Source organism: Leptonychotes weddellii, chromosome 2 (genome assembly GCF_054177405.1).
Source record: "Leptonychotes weddellii isolate Sample4059 chromosome 2, ASM5417740v2, whole genome shotgun sequence".
Classification (NCBI taxonomy): domain Eukaryota; kingdom Metazoa; phylum Chordata; class Mammalia; order Carnivora; family Phocidae; genus Leptonychotes; species Leptonychotes weddellii.
The window spans coordinates 121,178,106-121,190,627 of NC_138370.1; the positions used below are offsets into that span (position 1 = coordinate 121,178,106).

The 12,522-nt window shown below is 35.4% G+C and overlaps 2 protein-coding genes across 3 annotated transcripts in view; both read right to left on the reverse strand.

Moving 5' to 3' along the window:
• Nucleotides 1-12,522, reverse strand: part of ANXA3 (annexin A3) — a 295,648-nt gene that overhangs the window by 37,500 nt on the left and 245,626 nt on the right. The window lies entirely within an intron of this gene.
• Nucleotides 1-12,522, reverse strand: part of BMP2K (BMP2 inducible kinase) — a 124,707-nt gene that overhangs the window by 37,500 nt on the left and 74,685 nt on the right. For both annotated transcript variants that reach the window (XM_081812264.1, XM_031041216.2), the window contains exons 8-10: nt 7,533-7,636; nt 6,072-6,151; nt 1,356-1,516 (exon numbers count right to left, since the gene is read on the reverse strand). In XM_081812264.1, coding sequence (XP_081668390.1) covers nt 1,356-1,516; nt 6,072-6,151; nt 7,533-7,636 — 345 coding nt within the window. The remainder of the gene's footprint in view (nt 1-1,355; nt 1,517-6,071; nt 6,152-7,532; nt 7,637-12,522) is intronic.

The following is a 12,522-nucleotide window of genomic DNA, read 5'->3' on the forward strand; positions in this document are numbered from 1 at the left end:
TCCCCCAAAACACCTAAAACAAGCCCAAATCCTTCAATAAGTCTTTCAAACACCATCTTACTGAGATACTCCCACAGATTCCCATGAAATGTGAGGAATAAACCCAATTTGTTCAAACACAAGTATGTTCCTAGTGGTCTTTGGCTGGAGGGCATTGATACATGACAGAGACTAATAGGATCTCCAACCCAAAATGGTAGAAAGAAAAAAGAAGTAACACTGAATGCTTACTACAAAACAGAATCTTCCCATATTTCACACACCTTGTCATGTGTTTCTTGTAAAAGGAAAAACAGGTGTTATTCTCATTTTACAGGAGAGAACAGTGAGGCTAAGAAATGGACACAAAAGGCTTCAACCCCCCTATTTTCCCTTTTCCATGGAATAATCCTCCATCTGGTGTGCCTGATTATGACAGAAGTATGCAGCAATGCATCAGGTAAAATAAACATTACCCTCCCTGAGTATATACTTAATCGTAGTAATAGTAGCTAATATTTAACATTTCTTAAGGACATACTATGTGGCAAGGGATTATATTAAGCAGTTATTTAATCCTCACAGCAATCCTATCAAATAGGTACCAGAATTTTTATAACATACATTACTAAGAAATGGGAAAAACAGAACTCACATTCAGGTTCATGAGGCGCCAAGTGTAGGCTCTTAACCATTAGAGTATACTAATTGAAAACATCTTAATTGAAAACATTTTAACATTAAAGCAAAACAGCTATATCATGAAATAAAGTGCAAAACAGGTTTTCTTGAGATGGGCCTACAAGTTATATCCCCAGACCCTTGAGAGAACAAGTTTATTATCTAATATTAGACAGATTTTCTTGGGGAATTTTTAAGTACTACACTGTACCGTAATGCTCTGAAGATATTTTAGATTAGAAAAACAAATCTCAAAATCAGATGAGAAGACAGGTTTCTGTGTTGTAATATCCACATGACCCAAGATAGACTCCTCCGCCAAGGCTCTAGATGCAGTGAAAAGACATACAACTTTTTAAGGCTAGAGTTTCAACTTCCTCCTTTCCAACACAATACAGAATTTTCTATACTCTTGAACCTTATTACCAACCTCAAACCCTACTAGTTGATGACTCTATGAATAAGCAAATTGGAAGTTTTTTGTACCATACTTTTATATTACCAGTAACTACTTTTGCTTACAACTTTAGGAAAACAATAAGTTGGGTTTATCAGACATCAGCAGAAAATTTCTTCCAGCATTAAGTTATCTGCTTCACAATAGTAAGTGCCAATAATTTATACTCCTAGAAAATCAAGCCATAAAAGGTTTAAGTTAACTATAAAGGTGACAAGGTTGGCAGGGGTGTTATTACCTTTTGGTCTGTGGTTACCAAATTCACCAGGAGCAGGGACTTTAACAGGTGTTGCTGAACTTTGAATGGTCAGCACACTGGGAGTGGCGGTAGTAGAGTTGGCCTTTGGTCTTTGTCTTGGTGCAATTGAGGTTTCTGTTGGTCCAATGGTATCTGTTATTCTGCAACAGAAGAATATATTTTATTCCAAATACTGGGATTATTTCTAATTCACTATTTGTCTATAAAGGTTCTATTTCAACAAATGCATTTTAATTATTATTGATGATCATATTAGTCCTCTTAGCTTCTTCCTGTCTCATTCTCAAGTATTAAATGTTTAATAAAGATAGGAAAGTAAATAAAATAAACCTAACCATTTTCCTTAAACCAGCATGCTACCATTCATAGTCTGTCGCTGAAGCTGACAGAAAAAGAATATAGGATTGCTCTTAAGGAGATGAAATAAAAGAAACAAACAGAAACCTTCTCATAAAGTCCTGGACAAAATCAGGAGACAATTCTCCAAACCAGTCAGAAAAATAAAAACAAGAAACAAAAAATAACAGTCTCCTTTAGCTTAGACCCTAGGCTTAAGAAAGAAAAGACTGCCCTCCAGAGCTCACAAAACAAAAGGAGCCAAAACTTTCAGAGTGGAGCTACCCGCTCACATTCAACTTCTTGAATCTTTAACTATGCTTTACTTAGAACAATGAGTGGAAATTATATAACATTTTTCCCACTAGGACTTAGTTTAGGCCACAGACAGGGGTGGTCAAAGTGGTAAGCATAGTTTTGAAAGCAAAAACACTAAAAGACACATTTTCTTTTCTTTTATTCAAAAAAAAAAAAAAAAAGGCCAGGGAGAATCTTTAACTTACATATTTATCAACTTATTTTTTCTATAAATTCAGTACAAAAATTCAAATACTTTTTAATAGGGTCATATGTTCACTTTTCAACAGGACTGCCTAAAATCTCTTTACCAAGTTCCCTTAGCACCTTTTCAAATGATTTGGTATTTAAAAAGTTTGTGTACATGATTTACCAAGTCCATATCTGCTGCATTTGGAGAATGCCCTATATACAATAACTGTACAGATCTACAGTTCTCTCTGATATCTGTACATACCACAAGAGGGAGTCCTCTTAACTACCTTTCTAAGAAAGAAAAGAACTGAAATTGAATCAAAAGATTTTAGATAATAATAGAAATACACTGTATGTGTGCTGTTTTCTAAAAATAACATTTATGTTTTAGATGGGATGGGTTATAGTACAAGTCTATGAAAACTTGAAAGGCAATAAAATTATCATGTGTACATTTAATCAATTATATCTCATTTTAATGATAATCAAGTACTTACTGAGTTCAAATTATGGATATGACACTAAAACCAATGCTGTACTCCCTAAGTTCGAGTAATTTGGGGACTGTATATCCTATACAATCTTTTTATCTGTCTATCCATTCTTTATTAAGTGGATCATGTAGGCCAGACCTCGCCCTGCCTTGTTACTGTTACAAATCGCTCTATAGAGACTCACAACACACATGAGCGTAGCAAACCTCTAAAAAGCATATTAAAAGTTCTACAGACTTTAGTGTAGTGTTTCCTAATGTATTTTCCAATGCCAGTGTCTATTATATGATTACTAGTATCCAGCAAACAAGGCACAATACCGTCTTCAGAGAATTTACAGTATACCCAGGAAGATATGATGTGCGTTCATGAAAATACAATAAAATATAAGACAGTAAAAACAGTCAGTGTCAAGCTAGAACTGTCAAGAGTTTCACAGAGGAGTAATTCTAATTCGGCTACAAAGGCTTCAGGTAGGCACTGGAGGGTAAAAAGTAAACACACTTTCATTAGACAGTAAAAAAGACATTAAGCATTCTGTGTGAAGAAATGGGAAGAAAATGCCTGGGCAGGCAGATGAGGCAACACGAAGACACAAACTCAGCTGAAACAAAGGACTGAGCAATCACTGGTATCAACACTACTGTGCAGCCTCATCTGCCCTATCACAGTAGACAAAGCTGTTTCCTCTGCTTCCTTCCTTGTCTTTCCTACTGCCTATCACCTGAACAATCTTCCTAAAACACACTTTCCTCTTAAAATACTTCAGTGTTTCCATCTGCCAGGACAGTAATTCTCAACCCTTCCATTTGCAGATACAAGTCACAAAAGTCTCCCAGGTTTAAGAGTCCCAAAAGCAGATGCAGGTTTCAGGGAGGTAGAAAGGAGCTTTTAAGAAAGAAGTAAAACCAAAAATGTCACACAGTAAAGGCAGGGTCAATGGATAATATTCACAAAGCTCTACAACATGTAAATAATGATACTATTTAAAGATTTCTTCAATCACCCATCCCCTGTTAAGAAGCCTTTTACATGAAAAAAAAATAACTTGATTTTTTAAATTAGGTTTTATTCACATTTAAATTTTTTCAAGTACTTTACTGATTCTATCAATAAAGAGTAAATTTACATTATTGACCAATAAGCACCAATGAACCTAATTTTTTTAATGTAATGTACAGATTTAACAATATTAATAGCACTGAATTTTAGTTGCATTAACTATTTCATTTGCTTATAATTGTATAGCTAGGACTTCTGTCATGGTTGAAGAGATATTCAAAGCATCATTCTTGTTCAGTTGACTCATGCTTTTTAAAAAATCTGTATCTACTTTCTTACAGATTTACTCATTGACAAAATAATTATTTAAAAAACTGCAGTAGGGGCGCCTGGGTGGCTCAGTCAGTTAAGTGACTGACTCTTGGTTTCGACTCAGGTCATGATGATGTCACGGGTCTTGGGATGGGGCTGGAGACAGCAGCATCTCTGAGCTTAGCAGGGCGTCTGCTTGAAAGAATCTCTCCCTCTGCCCAACCCCCCCCACGTTCGCTCTCTCTCTCTCTCTCTCTTAATAAATCTTTAAAAAATAAATAAAATTTTAAAAGACCACAATAAAATTGAACTGACATGACCTATAAAAATTCATAACTGCCACTCAACTCTAACAGCATTTGCTAACTACAGCTGTGTCATAGATAAGACAGTCAGTCATAACAGATTCCTGCAGGTTAGATGTAACTTTATTCCTTCAGTCTCTTACTCGAGAGAGTATTTTAAAATTAAAGTGAATGAAGATAATATTTTTAGAGTGATGGCATTATTTTTTTTAAAAAGTCATTCACAAATGATATTTTAACAATTTATAAATAGCAAATTATTTATTATTATTATAACAACACATCTCACACAAAGTCCCGAATAGTAGAGCTCACTGCAAGGTTGAAAATTCACTGGCTTAAAGGCCAAAGTCCAAATTTCTCAGCATGACATATAAACCAAGTTGCTCATGACAGCACCTAGCTACCATTTCCCACCACTCCCATTTATGTCCCCTTATGCTTCAGCCTTGCACTTTCACAAAGTCCATTCTTCTTGCCTGAAGTGCCTGCCTGCTAAAGTTTCACTCCGCATCACTCCAGGAGGCTATCTATTCATCCTTCAAGGAGGAGTTTAGCAAGCTGCAGCCCCAGGGAAAGGATGCTTTCTCTGCTCCCAGCTTTCCCTTCCTCCACTCTCAGAGTTGCCTGGTATCTATATCACGTTGCAACTGTTTTCTCGTCTGTCTTCATTAGAATGTGAGCTCCTTGAGAATAAACACTGCTCCTAAAATTTTCTTTGTTTCTATATCTTGCATATAACAGGTATATAAACATATTTTATCTAGTTCATGTCAAATAAAATCTTTGCCTAAGTAAAATACAATACAAAAAAAGCTCTGAATGGGGCACCTGGGTGGCTCAGTTGCTTAAGCACCCGACTCTTGATTTTACCTCAGGTCATGATCTCAGGGGTTGTGGGATCCAGCCCTGAGATGGGCTCTGTGCTCAGCGGGGAGTCTGTCTGAAATTTTGATTCTCTCTCCCTCTGCCACCCTCCGACCCCTGCAACTGGCGTGTCATGCTCTCTCTCTCTCTCAAATAAATATATCTTAAAAAAAAAAAAAAAAGCCGTGACCAAGAAATCTCCCCACATGTAATATTATACCTGTCTGATAATCTAAAATATAATCCTATTTATTAACTTTTAAACCCAAAAATAGTATAAAAAAAATCAATCATTAATTCAATCATTGATCAGATACACAACTTAACCTACATAATACATATCAAACTTATCAGTAAATAGCTATGAATGATAATTTAAAACATTTCTTTACCAGTCTTAAAAGAATTATAGTTATAATGATTCATTATAAATTATACATAGCAATACATATTCTAAATGTGTATTAGAATACATAAAAGAGCTTATGAATTTAGAATACTCTAAAATAGTTGGCTGTTAGAGTTCTTTCTTTAAGTTAAAAAATCATACTAGCTATAAACACAACACAAAAATTTCACAAATTAGTTACCATGTGATGAAATAATGACACCCCCCAAAATGACCCAATGTAACATCACCAGTTGCATAATCACTTCTTAATTGCTGAGGGTGAGCATTCGAGTAAGACTGATGTCAAACTCCATACCTAATGCAAAAAAAGCTTATTTTATACTTGCTATCTAAGCTCCTCATCACATGCAATAAAGAACATACACTTTTTGTGTGTGAAAATGATATTTAATCAATGACACTTGCTTGGATTAAAAATAAGAACTATACACGTTTTTAAAAATGTCTTTTCAAATCTCAGCATAGCTTTGCCTACCTGGCTTTTATTTGGCTTTTCCTAGAAGCTGCTTCACTAGCAGTCATCGGTTCAGGAAGAGCTGAAGGAACAGAAGAATTCTTGGAAGAAAAAAATAACTTTTCATTTTGGTTTTCATTTTAATTGCAAAAAGTTTTATTTAAACAATATGGATATACTCTTAAAAAGTACTATCTATGAAATACTACTTTCACCTCAGATACCTACATGTTCACATATGTTTGCCAGATCTAATCTGCAAATATCACTGCATGCTACACAAATGTCACTTTTATATTCATGTTCCACAAAAACCCTTAGAAAAGAAAGGGAACATCATCATATCCACTATACAAACAGGTAAATATCAGATAAAAAGAAGGATTATATTACACTTGTAAATCAATGACTAATTTCCAAATGACTTCGGAAAAAGAAGCAAACACCAAGCATTTGAGGAAAGTGTTGTTTCTACATATTGCAGATAATTTTCATGACACTGCTTGTAAAGGCTAGCAAGCAAGAGCAGAAGATCATCTGTTTATGCTCTCTATAATGTTTGTCTTATAGTAGGCACCCAAATACATATTTGCTGAATGAAAAGCTAAAAATCCATAGTCAAATGTCAAATAAACCCATTTCATTACTAGAATGTTAGAACTGCCTGCCTTTCATCTTCGACAGAGCATATATTACATTGAGGCTTCAAAAAAAACCAAAAAGAAATAGTACAACTTATTTTTTTAGTGGGATGGACTAAGTTTTACACACCAAAAAGAACAAGAGCCAGAATGATCTTTAAAAGTTGATACTGGCTTAAAATCAGTGATGAACCCAGACCTTTATTAAAATTAACAAAGATTGCCATACACAGTTAATCTAATATAGTTAGGTATACTATGCAGACAAAATAATTCAAAGCCTCTGAATAATATTAGCTACTATCAACTTAACACCTTCCACGGATGAGGCACAGGATTTTACATTTATTATTTGTGATCCTCATAATTATTATTTTCACAGAAAAAGAAAGAGACATTAGGTAATTTCCCAAAATATACAAAATCAGTCACTGATAGAATTGAACCCAGGTCTCTCCATTTACAGTACCTATGCTCTTTACACCAAAGGTAACCAGACTTTTTCAGTTTACCCAGTGCTTAGCGTCTCAGGAATTTTTCATGAGGTACCCTCCCAACTTAACAGATAGACCCAAACAACTTAATAATAGGAGTTTGTGTTGTGAAAAACAGATATCACTGTGTTTCCCTCAAAAAGGAAAAATATCCTGCAGTGCCCCAGGTCTGCTGTAGCTCCCCAGGGCACCTCAGCAGAATTTGGCAATGTCGCTTTTTATCAAAAATACTAACCCCAAACAGACTATCAGACCACTTGTCATGAAACAAGTAATTCTGAAAGTATATGTATTTATACATATGAAATGGGATTTTAAATTCATATCCTACTTGAAAAACTACTTACATTGATGTTGGAAACTGGACAATCCTTTTTGGCAAATTTAAATGCAAAATAGGACACTTGAAATATGTCAGGTCTACGCTCTGGATCTGGTTCAAGCATGAACCCTGCAAGAAAGATTAAAATGTTAAGTTTCACTGAACACACAGAAGCTATTAAGGGGCACATTAAAAGAATAAAATGTATATATACTTTTTAACATTCTAGGATCAGTGATTCTAGTAAAGTTTGCTAATGGAACTTAAAGCATTAACCAAAGCTAAAAGCGGTCATGGAACAGCTCTGCACCAGAAGTATAAATAAACAAATATAAATATTCTTCTCAGAAAGTGACACAGAACAGTGAGTTTAGTGAACACTGGGGAATTATTCAAGAAAGTTCCAAAGCCACAGTAGAGGTCCTTATTTTCATTATTATCTAAAATACCTCTATTAATTTTCAAATGATCCTGAATCACTGAGAAAAGACTAAGTTGTGAGCATTATATTTAACAAAGTAGTTCAGGGTTGACGCTATAGTTTTCCAAAAAAATTCTTCCCATACTGATGCTAACAATATTCACCATAGTTCTTATTTCATGTTCAGAAGTATGAGTAGAGTTTTATGGTTCTATTATGAACAGATTTCACACCACTCTTAAAACATTGCTTGAAATACCTGACCTTTTTTTCTAACCAAAATGATCTTTTTTTCCCTAACCAAATGACTGTTTCTTGGGTCACTTACTAATTCACAAGTTCACAAGAAGGCTGACATTTATACTCAATTCTACAGCTAAAAAGTTCATATTTTGTTAAGACATCTCCATGTTCTAACTCTGCTTCACTGATTAAGTTCTTATAATGTTCAAATCATTTTTTAAAGATTTATTTATTTTAGAGAGAGAGAGAGAGAGCAGGGGGAGGGGCAGAGGGAGAAAGAGAATCCTGAAACAGACTCTCAACTGAGTGCAGAGCCCAACGTGGGGCTCAAACCCAGGACCCTGAGATCATGACCTGGGCCAAAACCAAGAGTTAGCCACTTAACCGACTGAGCCACCCAGGCATCCCTCAAATCATTTTTAAACCTATTTGGAATATAAAAATATAGTATCAATTAGATAATATTCTGAAATTTGCTAATAAAATTATATACAGAAAGATCTAAGTATATAAGTATATAAGCATCAGACTCTTGATTTCGGCTCACATCATGATCTCAGGGTCCTGGGGTCAAGCGCCCCACATCAGCTCTGTACTCAGCAGGGAGTCAGCTTGGGATTCTCTCTCTCTCCCTCTGCCCCTCCACCCATGCATGTGTGCAACTCTCTCTCTCTCTCTCTCTAAAAATAAATAAATAAAATCTTTTTTTAAAAAAATACTCTGCATGTAACTTGACTTTATATACTTAAAATAGGTCAGTTATAAAATTGATTTTTTATTTTGTGACCATTGTTAGATGTAAATAACCAAAAACATTTATTCGTTTGTATTCAACCTCATTCCAGAGAAGATCCAGGAATCTACAAGGTTTATTTTATCCTCCAAAATCATATTTGATCTTGACACCAACAAATACTAAATGTTTTAAAAGTATAACAGTACATCATATAGAAATAAATTTAAACAGACTTTTAACAATAAATGAGAGTGAGAGAGAGAGCACGAGCAGGGAGGCAGAGGGAGAGAGAGAAGCAGGCTCCACACCAAGCAGGAAGCCCGATGCGGGGTTCGATCCTGGGACCCTGGGATCATGACCTGAGCCAAAGGCAGACACTTAACCCAATGAGCCACCCAGGTGCCCCAAAATGATAACATTTTAAGTATATGAGAAAATTAGTACTAATAGAAAAGTAATGGCTAAAAGCCCCTGCCCCCTCCCCACAAAAAACAGGATAATGACATCAGTGAAGAAACTGTATATGATTTGGTCCTATAAATGTAAGCCCAAAAATTTAGCTCTCTACTTTCCAGTCAACGACACAAATACAGCAACATGATCCATTACAAGAATCACAGTATCCTTAGCACAAAAACAAACCAGGTGTTAAGAAAAAGCACTGTTCCTAATATTGACAGCAAAGAGTAAATTCTCCTTTGAGTCTTTCTAAAAAAGTTCATACAGAATGAACAATATCCTTAAGAAATTGCAATGAGTGACAATGGGTCATTCCTTCTGTGATGACCAGTGACATAACACCTAAATGCAGTTCAGCAGAAGAAATTCTGTAAGAGAACAGTATGACACAAGAATATACTTTTCTGGCCTGACTTAATCTAGGAAAAGCTTTTTAAGTATCTAGAGTGGAAAAGAATGATACTTCAAGCAATCCTATTTTTTTTTTTCTTTCATAGTAATGAAAAGCATTAAGGGGCAATAAATTTGAGATTTTATGTTCTTTAACCAGTATCTTTATAGGTAATTCTTTCTCTCAAATTAAGCACAGCACAACATCCCCTAATGATTAGGTAACCAAGCTGTGGGTAGAACTGATATCATCTTATAACCAAAGAAAAGGACCTCTAACTCCCAGGCTTATGTTTCCATGTGGGACTACATCTGCTAACGCCAGTCTAGTGTGCCTAACTGTACTGATCCCATTTATGGAACATAAAATCAGTTTAAAAGGTCACAACTATCATTTATTTTAATAGGATATAAAATATTAGAGTGCATGATTATGGTAAGTATAAGCAATGTGTCATGAAACTTGTTTTGTGTGTGTGTGTGTGCGTGCATGCACACGCACGTCCACCAGGTCATAACTAAAATATTTTTTACTATGGACCACAGTCAAACAGTTTGAAAACCACTGTACTAGTGATCTCTCTCTACTACTATAACTCGTTCCTCTCCAAGAAGAAAACGGTGATTTGTCTGTTAGACTAGAAAAAAGAAATAACCGCCCACATGCATCAATCTCTGATACTCTTTCTTTCAGAACAATTCTCCAGACATAAACGTTCTTTCTGAAACCATGTTTGGTAAATGGCCTGCTTCTGTGGAGGAAGTCTATGGCTTTCCAGCATTGCCTATGACTAGGTGTAAGGAAATTTGGGAACTGAATAGGCCCATTTGCCTTCAGATGTAAATTTCATTCTGCAATCTGCTTTATTAGTATTAATATTGACACTTTTAGCTGATGAGCTCCTGTGTCCCTCTGATTTGGTTCTAATTCAAAGTATGAGGAGGCTGAAATCCATAGGTAGAACATGTCTACATTTTTATCTCTGAATATTTTTATACTGGATACTATCAGCCATTAAAAAAGAAAAAGGAAAAGAACTCAATAAGGCATCTTTAAGCATTTAATTTAATAATATTATTTCCCAAACTGTCCAGGAGGACTGTACATTGCAAAATGTAGTCCCCGATAACTAAATGATATAATCTGGAGTACAGAGGTATCAGCTCTAATCCAGCTAAACAGTGAGGCATATCCACCAAAAGTGACAACTTCAGTTTTTAAGTAGTTTGCCCATTTTTTCTCATAATAATTAAACCTCAAGTCTAGTGTTTTATTAACTCCTACTTCAAAGACAATAAAACCATATCATCTACAAAAATATGTTCCTGAAGGAATGGATTAAAAAATATATGTGTCTAGTTCATCCAAAAGTGTTTAAATTCATAAAAAAAAAAAAAAAGGCAGAGAAGCTAGAATACACCCTTGTTTACTCAATTTAAAGTGAACATGTGAATCATCATGAGACATTCCCACTGACCTTGATTCTACTGAAAATGTAAGATCAACTTTTAAAACACTAGCCACATAGAAATGAAAGGCTGTTTCTCTGCTCCCAATTGTGTGAATCTTTCTATTGACACAAACACCACTTATATAACCTAAGAACACAAAAGAGTCTTAGCACTGAAGGTAGTGTATGATTAAACTACCACAGTATTTCCAACTAAGGTATCAGACATATCTGATTAAAAAACACTTGCGGGGCACCTGGGTGGCTCAGTCTGCCTTTGGCTCAAGTCATGACCTCAGGGTGCTGGGATCAAGCCCAGCATTGGGCTCCCTGCTCAGCAGAGAATCTGCTTCTCCCTCTCCCTCCCACCCACCCACCCCTGCTCATGCACACATGCTCTTTGTCTCAAACAAAATCTTTAAAAAAAAAATAAAAATTAAAACACTTGCCCAAGGCAGCTGAAATAGTTACGTTTATAACTAATTGTATAGGAAAGTACAACATCCATGCATATTCCAACAAAAAGAGCTGCTAAAGGAGCTGCTGCTGCTGTAGCAGTGACCAAGTTAAATTATGGTTTCACTAAGGACTTAAGCCAAAAATTAAATAAACTGGTTCCCATTCAAGTTATACAAAATGATAGATCCATGCCTGGGCCTAAGTAAAACTTAAACCAGCCTCTCTGATAGCTCAACAAATTTAATAGGAAAATACTTTAGACAGAAGTCTCAAAAGAATTTTTCTGCTTAAAATTTTGTTAAATTGTTTTCCTTTCATAAAGACACTTTTCCTCTCCCAAAGACTTCTATTTATTACACTTAGAGTAAATATACCTAAAAAGAGAACACCCACTCCAATTTTACAACCATAAATACTTAATAACAAGCATTAACTTGTTATTTTTATCTGTTAACCTGTGGAGATTGTTACAGACCTTCCTCAACTTATGAGGGGGATACATCCCAACAGACCCATTATAAATTAAAAATACTGTAGGTCAAAAATACATTTAATACGCCTAACCCACTGAACATAGCTTAGCCTAGCCTACCTTAGACATGCTCAGAATGCTTACAATTAGCCTGCAGTTGAGCAAAATCATCTAACAGAAAGCCTATATGACAATAAAGTATTGACTATCTTATGTAATTTACTGAATACTGTACTTAAAATGAAAAACAAAATGATTGTATGGGCACAGAATGCTCGAAAGCATCATCGTTCACCCTTGAGATCATGTGGTGGCTGGGAGCTGCAGCTCGATGCTGATGCCCAGCATCACGAGAGAGTTAACGCACCACATACTGCTACTCGG